Source organism: Eufriesea mexicana, unplaced genomic scaffold (genome assembly GCF_001483705.2).
Source record: "Eufriesea mexicana isolate 0111107269 unplaced genomic scaffold, ASM148370v2 scaffold500, whole genome shotgun sequence".
In the NCBI taxonomy this organism is placed as follows: Eukaryota; Metazoa; Arthropoda; class Insecta; order Hymenoptera; family Apidae; genus Eufriesea; species Eufriesea mexicana.
Window position 1 is genome coordinate 307,594 of NW_016908649.1, and position 21,635 is coordinate 329,228.

The 21,635-nt window shown below is 34.6% G+C and overlaps 1 protein-coding gene across 3 annotated transcripts in view; it reads right to left on the reverse strand.

The window, feature by feature from the left end:
- mub (poly(rC)-binding protein mub) overlaps positions 1-21,635 on the reverse strand; it is a 99,243-nt gene that overhangs the window by 59,774 nt on the left and 17,834 nt on the right. For all 3 annotated transcript variants that reach the window (XM_017897472.1, XM_017897470.1, XM_017897471.1), the window contains exon 2: positions 20,770-21,025. In XM_017897472.1, the coding sequence (XP_017752961.1) occupies positions 20,770-20,850 (81 nt within the window). In that variant the 5' untranslated portion in view covers positions 20,851-21,025. The remainder of the gene's footprint in view (positions 1-20,769; positions 21,026-21,635) is intronic.

The window sequence follows — 21,635 nt, forward strand, 5'->3', positions numbered from 1 at the left end:
CTAAGTGAGAGGTCAACGAAATTGTTCGGCGGAACCAGTTCGTGGTAATTCGACTAGGAAAGAATGAAGTAATTACTCGACAGAGCTAGAACTCGATTTAAAAAGATCAAGTATCTTATTCGATCTTGGGAACGTGGTACTCGATATGGACACACCTGGGTGGGTTGAAAAGAGAGTCACGTGAGCTGGGAGTATACGAGTGTACAGGTATCTGTATAATGATACAAAGTGTATTTCGTAATTCATGCTTTCCGATTATATATTTATTTAAATTTATAATTACAATAATATGTTAATTATATTAAATTCGAGAAATATTCTTTTCTAATTTTTTCAATAATCATATATATAGAATAAATTTAGTAAATTCTATAAATATATGATTCTTTTGTAGTAATAGCTGAATGTATTTTATAATGTAATTTATAATTACAATAATATGTTAATTATTTTAAATTCACGAAATATTCTCTTTCAATTTTATCAATAATCCTATGATATATATAATAACAGCTTTTTCTATAAATTCAATAAATATATAATTCTTATGAAATAATAGCTCAGTGTATTTTATAATATAATTTATATTTTTCATTTATATATATTTGTTTCAATTTATAATTTAAACAATAATAATTTTTTCTCTAAATTCAATAAATATATAATTCTCGTGCAATAACAGCTCTCTAATATGCACATAGAACCTATGCATCATAACTCCCACAAATTTAATTTCAATTTTGAAGAATTCTTTTATAAATAATTTATTACAAACTAATTACGTACTACGTGCATGTTTATAAATTAGATAACATAGCGAGACGTGATTAATTAATATTACGTTATCTACGATGATCGATTGTTGCTCACTCGTAATGAAATAATAATTCCATTATGAACAACGTATTTTATCCAATAATTAAGATAAAATATTCCAGACTTCTCATAAACATAAAAAACAAACTTTGTTCTTTTATTTGACAATTCATAATATCAGAATATTAATCAAAGAATTTTATTTCCCCAAAAGCAATTGTATTACAAATAAACAAAAATTTCCAAATTTTAAAAAATAAAGGGAATTTCTAACAAAATTATCTACTCGTCACGATATATCCAAGTGATAATTACTATCAATTAAATCCAACTTCGTTAACTCATCTTGCACGATACGAAATCCAATTGAACAGTTAATCTACGTCTAATTTTCGTGAATTACAAAGTTCAAAATACACTGCTCTTCACGAACTCGATAAGATAGCGTTCGTGTCACATCGTTCCTCGAACACACACACACACACACACACACACACTGATAGTGGGAAAATTCCCATACTAGGGGTCCTCAAAGAGACCTAAATAAATCTAAATACCTAAATAGAGGTGCTTTCCAATTTTGACGCAGCCTGCATCAACAACTAGGATAAACAAAATAAAAGCTCCCCCGGAGTACTGCAATAATTTTATAAATGTAAACTACCCTAAAAGGAGGCCAAACGATCATTAAAGAAGCCTTCGACCGAGTTCGCGATGGAAACGCGACTTCTTCGACACCGGGAACTTCAAACAGCGACTTCTAAATTAGGTGACTCGGCAATCTTGAAATTCAACTTCCTGTTTTTCACGTTGACTGGCAAATTATCGAGATCCATTCAAATTCTTCGTTATAAATTACAAAAACGCGTGTCAGGATATTTTCCTATTTAAAATTGCAAAGATATATCAAATTTATAGAAAATGGGACGAATTTCAGAAAAATAATATCGCGAAATTTGTAATTATTATTAATTATTATTAGAAATATTTTTGAGAATGAATCCTGCGAATCCTCGTTAAAATAATAATTAAGAATAATGAAAAATAATGAAATGAAAATAAATTGCATTTAAATTGTAAATCTCGAATTAGGGGAATTTATACGAAAATATTTTTAGAAATAAGGTATACCAAATTCGCGAATGTAACATCTTCACAGATATAACTATAATTAACAAAATAATTTTCGAAGTTGGAAAAATAATAATTAAAAATAATGAAAAATAATTGAATGAAAATAAATTGCATTTAAATTGTAAATCTCGAATTAGGGGAACTTATGCGAAAATATTTTTAGAAACAAAGTATACCGAATTCGCGAATGCAATATCTCGACAGATATAACTATAATTATCAAAATAATTTTCAAAGATAGATCGCTGCTAATGCTATCTTCGCGAGGATTAAAATTAGGGCAAATGCGATTCGAGTCGTCGATTAGAAATTATAATACTGTTTAAAAACAGGCTGTATTAAATTCGCATAAAATTTGTCAAATCTAATATCTCTCTAATTATTATTACCAGAAGAATTTCCCAAAATAAATCAAAATTGGGTCGAGTGTTTCGATAATATGTACACTCTCTATTTAGAATCTTCCAAACACTTCGATTTTCAATTATCGTATCTACTATCAGCAAAAAGACAATGCTAATTTAATAAATAAATCACAAAATTTCCTAATTTTTCAGTCAAACTATTATCCACTGAATTTCCCAAGTATCCCAAAAATAGCGGAAAATTTTGCAATTAAATTAATCACCCGATCCAAAGAATTTTTCTCGAGTACCCCGAATTGAATTCATCATAAAGACAAGTTTCATGCTGTCCGATTATGCGATTACCAAAAACACGTCGTTGCATTTGGCAAAATTAATGTGGACTTTTATACAATTCATCATGTCACTTCGATTAATAACAGCCATCTATGTTCATCCCTCAGACCTAATTACGGTCGTTTGTACACGAGTGAATGCTGAACTTTGGACGGTTCCAGAGTTGATCCACGGAGAATTGGAAGGGCTGAAGACGCAGGAGAGGCAGCCAAAGGAGAAGGAAGACTTACGAGAGACGTCTGTGTACCATTGAAAGGATAATGGAATCATGATAATTCGCATTGGGCCAAACGATTGGCCGACGTCCCTGGCCACTGTCCAGCCTGTCCTACGAGTCCGTCGTGCATATTCTCCCCGCAGACATAATGCTTCTGTGGCCAAAAACGCAGCCAAACGTATTTATTTCGCGCGAAAGAGCCTGCCCGCGTATCCGTTTACTTCCAAGCGGGCCATTTTGCAACACGCCAGGCTACGACATTGCCATCCCATCAAAAACATCCTCCGAGTCGTGTCACCAGCACCCATTTACTCTCCCAACCCTCTATTGAACCATACATGGAGTTATATTCGAGCAATACCGATCAGTAACCTTTAAGGATGAAATTATTGACAAAAATTGGAAAAAGATTCTTAAACCCTTTTCCTACCATTCATTTAGAAAGTGATCAGGAAGATGGAGATATTTTAAAAAAGAAGAGCATATTTGTCTATACAGATTTGGATAATTTGATCTCAAAGAGGCACAAGTGTCCCCTGTTAGGTATAAAGGCCAGGAGGAAATGGAACAGAAAAGTGTGTGAACTCAGTGTGAATAGAATAGTGTAATAGTTATACAGGATTCCTCCCCTTAGAATGTGCAAGACACTCGAAACGTGGATTTATCGACGGATATTAAGAATACAGGCGTTAGTGTCTGTATGAATTTCGCGAGGAAGCCTTTCTGCACACAGGAGGCTTCGTTCGCTTCGTAAGAACCGGCCAAACTGCACCTGACACGTGGAAAATTACAAAACCTAGCGGACGCGCGATCCAAAGCTATCGGACGTACGCGGGACCTAGTTCCGCGGTCTGCCGCGCAGGTGGCGCGACCGAGTACGCGGCGTCCGCGCTAAGTCCCGAACGCGGAGAGAGCGGAGACCGGAGGAAAGGCGAACATCGAGCCAGTGGCATTCAACCCCGAGAGAGGGGGGTGAGAGAAGAATGATGGCGGAACGGGGAAGCCCCATCGACGTCGTCGGCGCCGCCATCGGGGCATAAAAACGCGGGTGTAACGAGATTTGTCATGGAAGTACTTGCCGCGAGCACTAAGAAGCCGCGCGACGTGGTAGTGGCGCTAGGAAAAAGCTGCGAGCAGGGGTGGGAGCCGCGCGACGCGGGCTAGAGGGAAACCCTCCAAGAGGGTGGCTCGAGTCGAGCGGAGGGTGCGCACCGATAGGATAAAGGGAGTCCCGGCCGACCAACCAACGAACCGTCCGCTGGAAAGAGCCCTATGGAGCGGAGCATCATCCAGATATGCAGAAACGTGCAATAATTTCCGTGCTGCACTTCAGCACGAACCGATGTCGGTGTATCGGATACGTGAGCACCGAGGGTGGCGCGGTTCACCTCTGTGTGCGTAGCTGTGCGCGAGTGTGCACGCGCTCGAAATGGGCACAGTGCAGAGTGTGCACCAGGGGTGGGCGGTGACCGTGGTGGTGGTGGTGGTTGTTAGCAACGAGCGCTTCGAGCCCCGTTCTCGAGATCCACCGACGATTTCAATGTCGAGAACCAGGAATTGGGATGTTATTCCGAATCGAAGGTTCGCGGGGATTTCCTGCCATTTTTCCAACATCGATAGCAGGTCTCTGGGTTTCTGAAAGGGATTCGAGAAGGAAGAACAAAGTGCAGCTTAGCTTGTTGAAATTTTAGACACTTTTTGGGTATCGCATACGTGGAATCAGAAATTTGAATTTATTTTTGGGATTATTTACTAAATTTGTTGGTGACATTTCAGATAATATCTAGATATCTTATATGTGGATTTAGAGAACTAAAATTATTTTAAGGTCTTTTAATTGGTCCTTTTGATGAAATTTGAGACACTTTTTGGATATCCCATATGTGGAATCAGAAATTTGAATCTATTTTTGGGATTATTTGCTAAGTTTGTTAATAACATTTCAGATATTTCTTGGATATCTTATATGTGAGTTTAGAGAATTAAAATTTCTTTAAAAAGGACTTTTACTTGGTTCTTTTCATGAAATTTGAGATACTTTTTGAATATTACCAAGTGAGTTAAGAAATTTGATTTTTTCCTTTTTTATTTAAGTGTTTTAAACTGATCCCTTCATGACTGCTATTAGGGGTTATTTAATAAGCTTGTTGGTGACATTCGAAACACTTTTTGAACATCTTGTACGTGTATATAGAAAATTTGATTTTAACAAATTTTTGTATAATTGTTTATTAACTATCCCTTTATGATGGAAGTTATAGGAGTTTTAATCCTGCGCTTAATTCAGACATAATTAATAATAGGACTATATTACACGCAAGTCTTTACAGAATTACAATTTTGTTAGCCCCATAATTGATTCTTTCTATAACCTTTCTTCAATTATTATGTCATAATGAAAATCCCAGAATTTCCAATTTTTATAAGCGAATCAGTTTCAATGGATTCGCAATGAATGATAATGAGACTATCCTGCGCACTTTCATGAACCTTTTTATTAACCCTCTGTATCTCAGGGTACCATTAATTTACCTTTCCGCCCTTAATTTACCTCCTCTGGCTTTTTACAAAATTGGAATTTTCTTAAATAATCGTTAAGAGTACCAAGATTCTCGTCACTGATTAAGTATCATAAAGTCGACGAGATAGCCGACAGTAAAACTACCCCGTGCCACCCCATAAATCTCTTTTATTAATCCCTCGTCCCTTAAAAATATGGCAGATATTTTTAAAGCGCCATCTTCACAAAAATGGCACCTATCACCATTCCGATGTTTCGATGATGTCCAGAGGTAATCCTGACCACATGTTCCGTACAATTACACCCTAATGATTGCAAGAAATATTTGTATCTAACTATATGGGCAGGATGCAATCGTTAAGTTAATCGTGGAAGAAACGATGGCCATAAAATGGAAAATTATGCCGAAAGAAAACACGTGTCGAGCAACAGACTGGAACGAGCAGCAAAGTTATTAAGTTAATCATTTGGTTAGCTCGTGAAACGTGATAACGTTTCTTGTTAAATTAATTAAAGCGAGTGTATTTTTGTCGAATTTATAACGACAAATATTATCACCGGGATTGGAGTAAACGTTAGGACGGATTATACTTATTTTAATATCGAATTTATTAAAAGAACACATCGCGTGACTTCCTCTTATAAATTCAACGTAACCATACCTGAGATCATCTTATCGTGCTATTCTTACACGCTAAAAGCTTGATCTCGTTAATGGGAAAATAAGTATATAAAGTCTTCATCATGGGGCATTAATGAAAAGCTGCGGCCATTTCTTTGCAGGCGACTCTTTAATATCGCTACGTTCATTTTCGCGTATCTTAAGAAGAATGTTTTGAATATCAATTGGAAAGAAAAATTCCAGAGCTCCGATGCTGTGGTGAGGTTATTAAATTTCAGAGATAATGCCAACGTTTTATATTTTTAAAGAATCGTACGTGGGTTTGGGAATCAAATTATTAAAATTTCTTTGCTGCTATTTAGAGTTCTATGCAATTTGGAAATTTGAAAAATAGTACAAATGTTTTATTTTTTAAAAGAAAATTCTTGACTGGTGGACTTTGTTAATAAAATTATCACAATTTCTTGGACACTATTTAGAATTTTAACAAATTAAAAAATTAAAAGATAACAGGAATGCTTTATCTTCGTTTTTTAAAGAAAAATCCATGGCTTCGGAAATAAAATTATTAAAATTTCTTTGCCGCTATTTAAAATTCTACAAAATTTGGAAATTCGAAGAATAAGACGAATGTTTTATTATTTTAAAGAAAAATCCGTGGGATTTGTTAAGAAAATTATCACAATTATTTTGTATACTATTTAGAATTTTATCAAATTAAAAAATTGAAAGATAATAGAAATACTTTATCTTCTTTTTAAAAAAAAAGTCCATGGCTTTGGAAATAAAATTATTGAAATTTCCTTGCTGCCAATTAGAATATTATACAATTTTGAAATTTTAAAAATAATACCAATGTTTTATTTATTTTAAGAAACGTCCGTGACTTTGAAAATGGAATTATGGAAATTTCTTTTCTGTTATTTAAAATTTTATCAAATTAAAAAATTTAAGAATTAATACGAATTTTTTACTCCATCTTAATATTCCTCCCTTATTTATTTCATTATTTTGAAGCTTGCATAATTTTCTCATTATCCAAAATCCAACTACAAAATTTAATAACGTAACCGTAAACTCCTGCTTAAATTTTATACAGAATTTTATTAGAGAGTGTTAAATATCGGCGTAAAGTTACGAAGCATTTAACTTTCCTAATTAGCAGTATTTAATTTCAAGTATCTGATGAATATTCAAGTGGTTCTCAATAAAATTTTTATTCTTTCGACTTCGATATTTATCGATATTTATTACCGACGTTATGATATTCCTTCGATAAATTTATAATAATATTTTTAATTAGTCTCAATCTCCTATTTTTCTTCACAATTGGCATTAATAATTCACGCATTAAGCCTCGTTCACACCTATACTTTACGATAGCATTTTATTTCCAATACATCATACTATTTCTCTGTATTTTTCGAAGGTCTCAGACAAAAATTTCGTAATTAAGAATAGTATGTTAATTCAGTGATCAAATATCAGGGAATTGTATATCTCAAAAACAGAAATTTAATCCTACCTGAAATTCTGTGGAAATCTCGTGACGAAAGTGCGCATACACAAATAAGTCCAGCAGCTAATTATATATAATGAAATAACAGAGAGATTGTACAACTTGGACCAATTCGCAGAACGATTCCAATTATGATTCCTTAATTAGAAAGTACGACTTTACATACCTCAAAGGTATCCTAATAAAAGTGATTGCACCACTGCACCGAACACCAACCAGATAATAATTTGAAATTACGAAGCCAATTTTGTAACTTCTAACTTAATTTAAATTCGACTGCAACGAATGATCTCGACAAATTTTCATAGTAATTTCCACTTTGGCTATTACGGATGCAACTTTCCTATTTTGATAACAGAGTTCCAGAAATATAAATTCAATCTTGAAAGTGATTTCAAATATGCTAGGATTTAGATATTTATATGACGAAACTCAGCGGAATTTAACATAATTTTGAAAATATTCTGAGCTCTCTCCAATTCGGATTCAACTTCCTATCCTAAGAACAGAGATTTCATCTGAACCTCAAATTTAATTTAGTCGACAATTTTAAATTTTAATTTTCCCACATAGATTCTATTTCTGGTATCTGCATAATAAAATCTGATTATGATTTTAATTTGGAGAATTTTTATTTTATTAGGGGAAACCCTGGAATTTAATTTAAAAAATAATTGCAAATATAATTCTATATAGGCATAAACTATAACACGATACACTCTCGTTATCTAATTTAATAATAAAAACTTCCTTTTCACCAAATAATTCAAAAATTCCCAAATATTTCAAAAATTCACTATTATCATAAATAACACCTATCTCATTAATAATTTTATTCCCCTCATCTCATACACACCTCACACCAATTCCCTTAAAATATCTCAAATCAACTATCCTAATTATACACACACACATACACACCAAATAAAATCATTCATTGAATAATTCCACAATCTCAATATAACTTAGCACAATTCCCAAAAATTCCCAAAATGATTTATACCTGCCACACCAACAATTTAATTTCCTTTATCCACACGTGACACCCAATTTCTTTAAAAAATTCCAAATTAACTACCCTAACTACATAGACATCAAACAATTTCACAGCCTCAATAAAACTTAGCACAATTCCAAAAAATTCACAAAATAATTTATACCTATCCCATTAACAATTTAATTTCCTGCAATCTCATTAACATCTGGCATCCCAATTCACAACCCCAATTACATAACCACTAAATAAAATCTACCACAATTTCCACAAATTGTAACATACTCTGGAACCCAATAATAAAAGCTTCTATTCGACCAATTTATTCCATCCAGACCAAGCATCCGACATAACCTAAAATCTAGAAGGATCCAAGGAAGACAATGCATACTACCCCTACCCCCCAAAAACAGAAACACCTGAACCCAACATTTTCGACTAATATCGAGGCGAGCTAATAATTTTAAATAAATGAAGGCATCAGAATCTATTGGATTGCTATAACCATTTCAATTTGTATAGGTTTTCGATTAAAATTTTCAATTGTATTGACATTTTCGATTAATACCGTGGTCAGCTAATAATTTGACATAAATGAAGGGATCAGAACCTATCGAATTACTATAACCATTTCAATTTGTATAGGTTTTTGATTAAAATTTTCAATTGTATTGACATTTTCGATTAATACCGTGGTCAGCTAATAATTTGACATAAATGAAGGGATCAGAACCTATCGAATTACTATAACCATTTCAATTTGTATAGGTTTTTGATTAAAATTTTCAATTGTATTGACATTTTCGATTAATACCGTGGTTACCTAATAATTTGACATAAATGAAGGGATCAGAATCTATTGGATTACTATAGCTATTCCAATTCCTATAGGTTTTTGATTAAAATTTTCAACTGTATTGACATTTTCGACTAATACTATGGTGAGTTAATAATTTGACATAAACGAAGGGATCAGAATCTATTTGATTGCTATAGCTATTCCAATTCCTCTAAGTTTCTAATTAAAATTTTCAATTGTATTGATATTTTCGACCAATATCGTGGTGAGCTAATAATTTGACATAAATGAAAGGATCAGAATCCATTGGATTACTATAGCTATTCCAATTTCTACAGGTTTTTGATTAAAATTTCCAATTTTATTTCAATTTCGACTAATACCACAATGAACTAATAATTTTCTATAAACGAAGGGATCAGAACCTATCAAAAACCTATCAGATCAGATCAAAACCTATCAACAATTTCAATTTGCATAGATTTCTGACGGAAATTTTCAATTGTACCGACACTCTGCCCCGTGTGGCCTGTGCATCCTGTGATTACGATCTATCAGGCAATTCTCAAAATAATCGTCGCTTTCTTCGTCACCGGTCCAACTTGGTGCATCCCAATAATAGAGACTCTACATAGGCCGCGGGCCCAATCCCGAGAACAATTCCAAATTCACCTCTCTTCTCTCGTCACGGATTTAACTCTCCGCATTAGCAGAACACCTCTCTGTGGTCCACCAGAGTCGAGAAACGATTCCAACTGCCCAACCGGTGAGGCCTGTGTCTACGCCCGACTTAGAGGCGTCTCGTGAGCCAGTAGCCCGAGCTAGCGGAGCAACACAATGGCGCGCGTCGCGAAAAGATAGCTCGAACAGGGCCAGGCGGCTCGTTCGACGTCTGCAGGCTACGATTAATTGCTAAGGACGTCGGACATTAATTGCCGGTGCCGCGACCACGGCTCGCGCCACGATTAATTACGGATCTAGACGGCCGCCATCGAGCAGCACGAGCGCGACACCCTGGCCGAACAGGTGAACTTCGACATGGGTAATGGGATCGTAATAGATCGTGAAATCGCAGGAATACCATCTCTTCTGTTCTTGGGACGCCTTTTCAACAGGCAGCTCAGCTAACCTCGTCTTTTTCAATGATCTATAGGCACTCTGGGCTAACGGGTAGACTCTCAGGAGACCACTAATTTGTATCGCTTATTGGCTAAATAGAGAGCTGGAATAGCTTCCCTTCTGTTGAGTTATCACTTCATTAGGCAGGTCGGAGATTTATCCTGGGTTTTGATGTTCTTAACATCATCAGAATATATGACGCGAAGGAAATAGCTAAATTTTGTGTTAGTCTATGGTCTCATTTGGAAGATTTCACTGCTTCCTTATTGTGGATGGAAACAGGAAACCTGGGGCAACTACATTTTTTGGTGGTCTAGGTTTTCATTTGCAAGATTTTAGTGTTTTCTTACTGTGGATGGGAAAATAGCAGACTGCAGATGGAACTGAGATTTATTTTATTGGCAAAAATATAGGAATGGAATTAGCTTTCTTTTTTCTCTTACTGGTCCACGATTTCATCATAAAGCAATTTAATTTTTTGGTGATCTACCTTCTTATTTGGAAGATTTCAGTGTTTTCTTACTGTGGATGGACAAATAGGAAACCTGGAGATGCAATGAGCTTTATTTTATTTTATTGGCAAAAATGTAAGAATGGAATTAGCTTCCTTTTTGCTCTTACTGATCCACGATTATATTATAGGACAACTAAATTTGTTGGTGGTCTACGTTCTCATCTGGAAAATTTTAGTGGTTTCTTACTGTGGATGGACTGAGGTTTATTTTATTGGCAAAAATGTAGGAGTCAAGAAGCTTCCTTTTTTGCTTTTACTGATTTATGATTTTTAAATAGAACAACTCAATTTTTTGGTGGTCTACCTTCTCTTTTAGAAGATTTCAGTGTTTTCTTACTGTGGATGGAAAAATAGATAGACTGGGGTTGCACTGGGGTTTATTTTATTGACAAAAATATAGGAGTGGAATTAGCTTCCTTCCTTTCCTTACTGATCCACAATTTTATCATATGACAACTAAATTTTTTGGTGGTCTACCTTCTCATTCAGAAGATTTCAGTGTTTTCTTAATGTGTATGGAAAAATAGGAAACCTGTGAATGCACTAAGGTTTATTTTATTAGCAAAAATGTAATAGCGAAGAAGCTTTCTTTTTTCTCTTGGAATTTTGAAATTTTCTCGTATTTTGCAACGATTGAATTTGCAATGAGATTTTATTATTAACCAAAGGACAGAAATGGGATGGGTTCGTTTCTTTGCTAGTTTAGTTGTTGGTCGGATGTTTTAGTGGATTGTTGCGTGCTGTAACGATGGTATTATGGGGTTGTGGATTGCAAAACAGGCGATCTGACGATGCATTGTGATTTATTCATCGGCGAAAAAATAGAAATGGAAGGCCGCCGGATCGGCGAAGGGAAGGAAGTTCAAATTCTTGGCAGCCTGTCAGACTTTGCGGATCGCGGCGTCTCGTGTCGCCCCGTGACTCTCGAATCGCGTTTCCTTTTCGTTTCCTTTCGTTTTATCGTTCGGTTTATGCGCGTGCTTTTGCTTCACAGCGAGTGGTAGGTGATGATTTTTGCTGGTATGAGGGGTTTAATTATGTCTGAGTAGTGCTGGCAATGGAACACGTTGAATCATTACTGATAGAAATATAAACGTGTACCTATATCTATAGTATCTTTTCTTGATCAATTACTATATTACAATAGGAAAATTTAGTGTAATATATAATATTTATATATTATACTGTATTGCCTTGTATTATATCAAATGAGGTATTTGTGGCTGAAGAATAACGAAGTGTTTCTATTTTTTAAAATTTAATAATATTTTAACCCTTTGCATTCGGTGAATTTTTGATTAGGTTGATCGGTGACTGTAAAAAAATGTCTGCAATGAAAAACATTCTGAAATTAACATTTTTGTTAAAAAGAATAAAAAATAAATAAATAAAGAAGAATTAAATCTGTGTGTACCTTCATAGGGTGCAAAGGGTTGACTATTAAAATAATAATAATTAATTAAATTCTTTTTCATTTAAAACTTCTAATTATTTAAATAATTATTACTACTTTAATAAAATATTATTATTAAAAGAGAAATCTGATAATACAAAAATTCAAGATTTATTTGTCATTGTTAAAGTTTGCTATACAAATTGCTTTTGCACTTTTTTCCATTTTTGAAAATCCCCTTTGATAAAGAAAAGGTAATAAAAAGAAATAATTTTGTATTTGGCGAAACAACGTGACAGAAGAATCAAATATTCTTTTCATAGCTCTATAAAAGGTGGTCAATGAATATTTAACCGTTATGACGTTAAAATGATAGGCATGAAATGGCTTGTCGTGGAACAAAATGGTGAATATTGAAACGGCTTTGTTATTAAAAATTGTCATTATTCGACCGGTCGATATTTCGTTTAATTGCAACAAACATTACCAGCCACGACAAGCAGAAATGCTATTTCAAATTCGCCATCCCCCGTTTCAAATTGAAACGTAGTTTGCTTAATTCTAGAATTCGTTATTGAATTCCGAATGAGAAACGAATTGGAACTAGATGTTTGCTAATAATTCTTTCCCGCATATTTCACATCGCATCTCCATTAATATCTAATCTCACGTACATAGTTGTTTGCTAATAATTCTTTCCCGCATATTTCACATCGCATCTCCATTAATATCTAATCTCACGTTAAATATCAATACGTACTTGCACGGAATTACTCGAATTATTTCTTCATTTTACGATGAAATATGTATAAAACTCTATAAAATTTTCGAAAAACGAGAAAAAAAGAGAAAAAAGAAAAATAGAAAAAGATTGTTATTGAAAATTGTTTTGCGTTAACTATGTCTTTATTTCGTCACGTGAATAATTACGGTCATACTTCGATCCTGCTACTTAATCCCCTATTGGTACGGTGAAATACTCGTTACGTAACTATTATTCTGGGGTCAATTTTATTCTGGGGACAATTTTATTCTTGGGTCGATTAAAACACTAGACGAAAGACCGTTTACGATATATTGAAACTGGGAAAACGGGAAATAAATTCAGAAAACAGAAAATAAAAAATTAATTTATGAAATGGAAAATTGAAAATTAATCCGTGAAATGGAAAATGAAAAATTAATTAGAATGGGATTTGGTTTAAAAATTAATTTTCTCTTCCAGTTATATAATATCGATAATCTCTATATAGTATATAAAATATGCGGAATATTGCATGGTTCAAAAATAGGAAATATAAATTAGAATGAATAAATTAATTCACCAGTTAAATGCGATTGCGTAGAAACCAATTGCTCAACTTACAATTACTCACCCAACGCGAATTGAAATTTGCAAAATTTTCCACTTCCTAACGCGAGATAAAATAACTAAGTAGTGCACGACTATAATCAAATACTTTGTTAAAAATACCCATCCAGTTTTAAAAGTACCAATAGTAACAAATTGTGAATAAATTATTCCAATCTGTGGAAATATTTTTACCCTTCCAACACCTGTAAAAATCTTGCTAATAAATTTTAATAACCCATGTTGCAATATTATAGAATTGTATTTTTACTATTATTAATATCATTACATATTATTTTATAAAACAAAAGATAAAACATAACCTATAATTCATCAATTCAATCATATTATTATTTTATTATTATTCAGTTACGTGAATAGTATTATTATAATTGTCCATCACCCACAAAAGAAAAAGAAAAAGAAAAGAAAAATAAAATACAAGAAAAATATTTGACAACCTAACCTAACCTATAATTCCTCGGTTCAACAATATTATTACTCTATTATTATCCAGTTACACGAATTGTATCATTACAATCGTCCATCACCTGCAAAAAAAAAAAAGAAAAATAAAATCCCCCCAAAGAAAAAAAAAAGGAAAATTTTCCGGACAAATATAGACTCCAAGTGAACGGTGGTGCACGGCTGGACCGGAAACAGGGCATCGCGAGGTGTCCCGGTCGCTTTGCTTTTTTCGCCACGGCGTGGATGTCGCTCGGCCGCGGCTATCCATGACCCGAGTCAATAATAAATCGGTTAGCGCGTGTGCCAAGACGCCGGCTCTCTCCGTTTCGCGATTTTATTTTATTTTCGACACGGGTTCGCTTTTTCGTACCCGACCAAGGATCTTCTTGTTTTCCTCGCCCAACCACCGCCATCGGAACACAACCTCGAATAAACGAGTTTCTACCGTACGTTCAACCCTCTACGGTAGTCGATACGCGCCCCCCACCCTCGCTACCCCCACCACTCGAGCCGCGATATTATCTACCGGAACACGAGCGAAGAACGCGGCGAAAGGATTCGCGTTTACACGCGGCCAGCCGCTTTTATTGCCGGCGAAACCACTGGGAGAACAAATGGCTAAACCAGTGGCCGGGAAGAGCAATTTCGAGTTCCATCCTGACTCTCGAGCGGACAGGAACTGGTAAACGGGGGTACGATTCAGAGATTGGCCAGGGTTTCAGGTGGTTCTTCTGGAACGATTGAAATTTTAAGTCTGTATAGTTTCGGGATGAAACTGCGAATTGTGCATCGTTGGGCTTCGATCATTTCAAACTGACGGGCCATTTTGTTGACGTCCTGTGCAATATCTGGTTACCGGTTCCCTTTTTTTTTTTTAATTCTCTTTTTACCCTTTGATGGAAATTTTGTTTCACCGTGTTGGGAAAATTGAAGGTTAGGTTTGATATATAACGGCGTAACAATTTGGGAATTTTTTGATATTGAATTAGGAAAATAAATTAGAAAATAACCGTAATAACATTTATTTCCGATTATAACCTCATTTTCCTAATTTGTAGTGGTATTAAACCAGTCAACGTCAGAAAGATACATGGGACAAAAGAGTTAACCTCGAAATTAAATAATTTGATTCCTAATTCTCAAAATTTTGTTTTATTTAAAAAAAATTCCTAACCTATAAAAATATATTCAACTTACACCTCTAAAATTGAAAACTCCTGTATAGAAATAAAGAAACATAATTACACGAAAAATATTAAAACCTTGGCAGCGGAGTTAAACCGGTCAGGTCAACGTTAGAAAAATCCACGGGACAAAGGAGTTAACCTCGAAAGTACCGAGGGAAGCCAAAGAAAACTACGGTATTGGCCGAGGCAACAGCCTAACTGCCTCCTGAGACACGACTTCCGGGTTGGGAAGCTAGGCGCGAACGTGACGAAAGGGGAGGCGGCCTAACGTGTCTCATAAATACGCAGCGATAACTGTCAAAAGCAAACAGTGTAAAAGGCGGATCGACGAACGACGCCGCACGGATTTACAGGCGGCAGTGCGAGCCAAGACGGATACTATCCTCGTTGCCCCGGGGCTTCGACAATTACGATTTTTATTTTCGTGTCCGGCACTGGGAAGGCCGGTATTTTCGTCGGACTTGGATTACCGTCCGAAAATAACGAGCGCCGCGTGCACGCCACCATGCCACCAGCGTTGTAATTGGTGTCCCGACGTGCCTCGCGATCGATGATTCGCTTAATTCGTGTCACTTGACCGGCATCGTTCGATTGGAGGAGAGAGGGCAACGTTTCCGACGCGAGGTCTCCATGCACACTCAACGCGAAGAATTTTTCCGAAAGAAAAGGAAAAAGAATTGAATTTATATGAATTCTTTCCTCCTCAAACGATAACTACGAATTTTTAAAATTTCTTAAATTTCTCCAACCAATCAATCAAGTACACTGGTATTCGAATTTTAAAATATTCAAAAGGTGGGGGTTGATCACTTTGAATGGCTCATCTACTGAGAGGTTATAGACAATCTGAATTTAGCATTCGTTCACTTCTTCGTTATATAATAATGGAGAAACATTCTCAATTCAAAACCCCTTATTAGACAATATTTTATAATCTCGAACCTAATAAAGCTGAAATGGAACGTCCTACATACATATTTCCTACGTTCGTCTCAAATTTTACACGTATAAAATTCCGAATTTAAGAAGAAACACAAAAATTTTGAAGAATATAATCCCCCAGAAAGTCTGGATTCGTAACAGGACAGGAAAGAGGACCTATGGGGCCAGTACAGCTAAATGGTCCCTCCTACTGCGCTCTACCTGCACCCCACCACCGGCGCGCTCGTCGATCCCCACTACCGGCGCTCTCGCTATCCCCACCACTCAGCTTCGCGCTGCACGCTGACATAGTAGTAGGGTAGGTTCGTCGTCGCGGCTTTTACCTCGCGTTAATAGTTAACGTTGTATATCTACGCCTACGCCAATGTTTCGTATCGCTCCTTACCGCTCTATTTCACTCGAGCTTTTTCTCGCACGCTGCGACACAAACCGATTCCTAGATCCGACACTTTCCACCAATAACAAAAATTCCCGTGCCCCATATTCGCGACCGTTCGAACGAAAATAGGTCCGTTATACCGTGATATATCAAACCCGCATTCCTTACGCGGAATTTCTTTTCAGCTCACCACTGTGCCTCGAATTTTGAAATATTCAGTCGGAACTATTCTCGAATTCCAATTCCCATCGCGGGAATATTCTTGAGGCGGGTTTGGGTAACGGAATATTTCCAAGGGTCGCAGGTAGGAACCCAAGAACGCTAATGACGATCTTTCAGACGGTCAGGGGAAATTCTGCACACGATCTGCGCGAATCCAGGCGAATCAAGCATGCAAGTATGCAATGCGGACATTGCTGGCGCTCTTGATTTATGTTGAAATCCAAGCACTGGAGTTATATCAACGAAATATATTCTAGGGACAGTTTCTTATCGCGGAGGCGGGATACAACGTCGTTTAGGGGTTAAATCACTTAGGGCAGAACGTTACTATGGGCATCTGTGAGCATTAGGGGCACAGTTTTTGGAGTTGCATATGCATCAGGGCACTTCGGAGGGCAGGAATGGCGCCCTTGGTTCTTGGGTATTAGGCAAGCAGAATTTCTAGTATAATATTATCACTAGGTCGAAGATATTTTAAGAAGGGATTAGTGTTAAAGAATTATAAAATACTAAGGGAATAATTTGGTTAAATTATTAATTAAGGGAGTATTGTAATGCAACCTATTTTGGGGATTTTGAAGATTTTTTTCTAAGGAAACCGTGATACTTATTGACCTGCAGTTTTCGCTATGAGATTTATTTATGCTTCGAGAATATTTACAATTTTTTTTTTTAACAAAATTATGGAAAATTGGGGAAATTATATAGCCTTAGGTAAATCGTGTTTTTAAAAACGAGCTCGAATGACAGACGTGATTTCGAAGCATCTGGTTATTGGAAACGAAGAAACTAAAAAGCATCTTAATTAGTATACACACAGCTATAACATAAGCAATCGAAACAGCGAAATTTCGAAAACTAAAAAAATGGCAGCATTTTGAACTTTGAATATCGATTTTCCTTGTGATTTTTGTTCTTTGGGTGATAAAAAAAAATAGGAAAAATCGTCAGATTTTTAAATTCATGGTTCACGTGATAAAGGTACATCCGGTGAAGATCTCCAAATTTCGAATCAATCGACCAACTAAAACGCGAGATATCCCGCCAGACACTTCGACAAGTATGGTTTCGAGAAAAACGCGTTTGAAGTTTTCGTTACCCAGTATACAATGCCTGCAAGCCGCACTTTGAACATCCATAACTTCGCCAATTTTTCGAATTCGGACAAATCCTTTCACACAAACATTTTCGAAAACATACACTTTGAGAAAATGCAAAAAAAAATCGATTTTTTTAAGCTGAACTATAACAATATCCCGTTAAAATTATACTTATAATCGTGTCTCTGATGTTAGACTATTCAAATTCTTGTGAAAATAAATATAAATTTAATACAATTTTTTTTAACATTTTAATAAAAATTTTGTTATAAATAAATTATAACCTCTAATATTCTACTCTAAATTTTTCACTGGGGTGTATCAAGAATTATTTTAATAGTATTTTAACAATATTAAAAATGAAAAATTAGGACACTTATAATCTTACATTATATAATTACACTTATAATCGTATCTCTGATGTTAGACTATTCAAATTCTTGTGAAATTTAGTAAAAATTTAATACAATTTTTTTTTAAAATAATTTAATAAACATTTCGTCATAAGAATTATAATTTCTCTAATATTCTACTCTAAATTTTTCATTGGAGTGTATCAAAAATTATTTTAATAATATTAAAAATGAAAAATTAGGAATATTCGTATTTCAAAAATATTATTCCTTTCCTGTTTAAGTTTTGTTTGTGTGAACTAGAATTTTGATCGTTATTTTGTAACGGAATTCGAGTGAACGGAATTTGGGTTACGTAATATCCGAGAAAAAGGGAAAATTCGAACCGAGGTTCAAAAGCCTGACGAATATATTAAGACTGATACTGTTAATAATAGAAACCATTAGCGTTGTCATTTCCGAATCACTCAAGTATCATAATTATAACATCAATGCAGATTTCGCAGCATAAACGAGGAGCAGAGTGACAAATGTGTGTTTTTGTGTAACATTATGCAACACCCTCCACTGATTTATCTTTGCAACTTGTCTTCGATGTTAAACGAATTCTTCGCTGAACGCGCCATGTGTTCGCAATTACGTAATTACAAAGAATAATCAATTTTCCTTCAATATGGACATCGTTTACCGTGATAACAGAATTCGAAAAATCGAAAATACTAAAAATAATCGCGTTTGCATTTAATATATCGCAAACAGTTCGAAGTTCAATATTTCTTCAACACTTTTCAGAAGCATGAACTAACTGAATATTAATTAACCTGATTATCACGTTGAATAATTAATGAATAATAAAAAAAGGAAATTATAGGAAATAAAATATTTCGATGGATAATTATATATTCTGAAAGAAAATTATTATTTAAAAAAAATTATTTATGAATTAAGAATTTTGAAAAAATAAAAAAATTAATTTCCTTATTTTATTCCACTTTCACTATTTTTGTTTCATCTAAGCCTCAATAAAAAATATATATATGAGATAAAATAATGATACGGATAATTATATATTCTGAAAGAAAATTATTATTTAAAAAATTATTTATGAATTAAAAATTCTGAAAAATAAAAAAATTAATTTCCTTATTTCATTCCATTTTCATATAAGCTCCAATAAAAAAAAAATATATATATATATAAGAAAGAAAATAATTGGATGGATAATTATGTATTCTGAAAGAAAATTAATATCTAAAAAATTATTTATGAATTAAAAATTCTCAAAGAAATTAATTTTCTTATTTTATTGCATTTCCACCGTTTTTGCCTGATCTAAGCCCCAACCGGTAGGACAAAATGCTAGTTATGTAACTAGCAGGATGCAGTCAAAAAACTAGGGTAACTGTCAATTGTTAATGATGAGTTTAATGTCTTGTAGGCGTTGCATGGACGGTGTGTACGCTCATCAGATAAATTAGCGGGGTGTTTAGTGGAACCGTCGATTAAGAACTAACATGTTACGAAACGGTAAAACAAAATCAACGTAATACACCACGAACGAAAAATAAATCCCATCCCTTACTTCCGCCAATAATTCTTCTCTTCGTAATTCTAATTTCATCGATCACCAATTATTAAATTTCCCACTAAACAAATTACAAGAAATAAGAAAAAAATAAAAACAAAAATACCCAATTCTTCAAAATTTACATTTTCCCCCAAATTACAAATTTCTTAAACTTCCTTTCAAATCACTATACTTTAAAAATGAAAACACTCCAAGCAAAATAATTCTACGCCTTAATTTGCATACAATTTCCTATTTACCTATTTCCCAATAAAAATATCGCCGACTTATGGCAAAAAGTTTTGGAATTATTGCAACGAATTCGAATTTTTCTGTAACGAAAAAATCACCGAATGCAAAGGGCTAAAAATAGGGAATTTTAACACTAGTAGAAGCTGACATTAAGGGAAAAATAATTAAACTACCACGATTCGTTGCAAGGCATTCCAATTATTAATTATTAATTTGAAATTTTAAAAAAGTAAACTCGATTTAGGAAATTTGTTTACCACCTGCGCTATCAATAAACTCACAAAAGCGTGTGCAAGAATGGTTCAGTGTTTCTGTGACAATTGCCTGATGACGTGTGTACCACGTCGTTGGCGATTCTGCGACAAAAGCACTACAACGTGCGTGACACGTTTTTCCATCGCAAGTGGTTAAGATACGAAGATAAAGAAAATAAAAGAATTAAAAGAGAAAAAGAAACGTGCTGGCGCAACACACGCTGTCCAATGTGCAACACCCACAAAATAACAGGTGAGTTTGGAGGGGTGGCGAGCTTAACGAACCGAGGCGGCGGCGTCGATTAATAAGAGCTATGGTAAAGGGGTGTTTATGGTGTCTCTTACCTTGCCCTGCATAATCAGGCGGATGGTCAGAGTGACCGAGGGGTCATCGTTCAAAACTGGTTTCGAATCCATACTGTCCATAATGGAGTCACAGATCCTGTGATTCAGACGGGTGGTCTTCTTGAGATTTGCGGGGGAAGGGAAAGGATAAGAGGCAGGATAAGGTGGGCAGGGGAAAGGTTAGGCGAGTGATTTTAGTTGGAGGGGTCTGTGGGACGTGCTTTTCGATCGCTCCCAGATGTGTTCAGTCCTTGCACTGTAATCACAAAATGTTTCAAGGTTATTCAATCATTCTTGAGAAATTAAACAGTTTATTACATTGTCATATAATGTACCATAGAAATATAATATAATAATATAATAGTAATTATAGCATTATTATTAAAAATTTATAATATTGTTATTATCACTACTGTCCTTGTGGGTCCTCAAAATTTCTCTGATTTATGCTAGTGTTTCTATTGCAGAATTACATTGTTATACATTGTGCTATAGAAATATAATAGCAATTGTAGCATCATTATTAAAAATTTAAAATATTGTTATTATCACTACTGCCCTTGTGGGTCCTCAAAATTTCTCTCATATATGCTAGTGTTTCTATTGGAGAATTACATTGTTATACATTGTACTATAGAAATATAATAGTAATTGTAGCATTATTATTAAAGATTTATATTATTGTTATTATCATTACTATCCTTGTGGGTCCTCAGAATTTCTCTGATTTATGCTAGTGTTTCTACTGCAGAAACTGATTATTATTATTATTATAATTATTATCACTATTATGCTTGTGGGTCCTCAGAATTTCTCTGATTTATGCTAGTGTTTCTATTGCAGAAACTTATTATTATTATTATTAT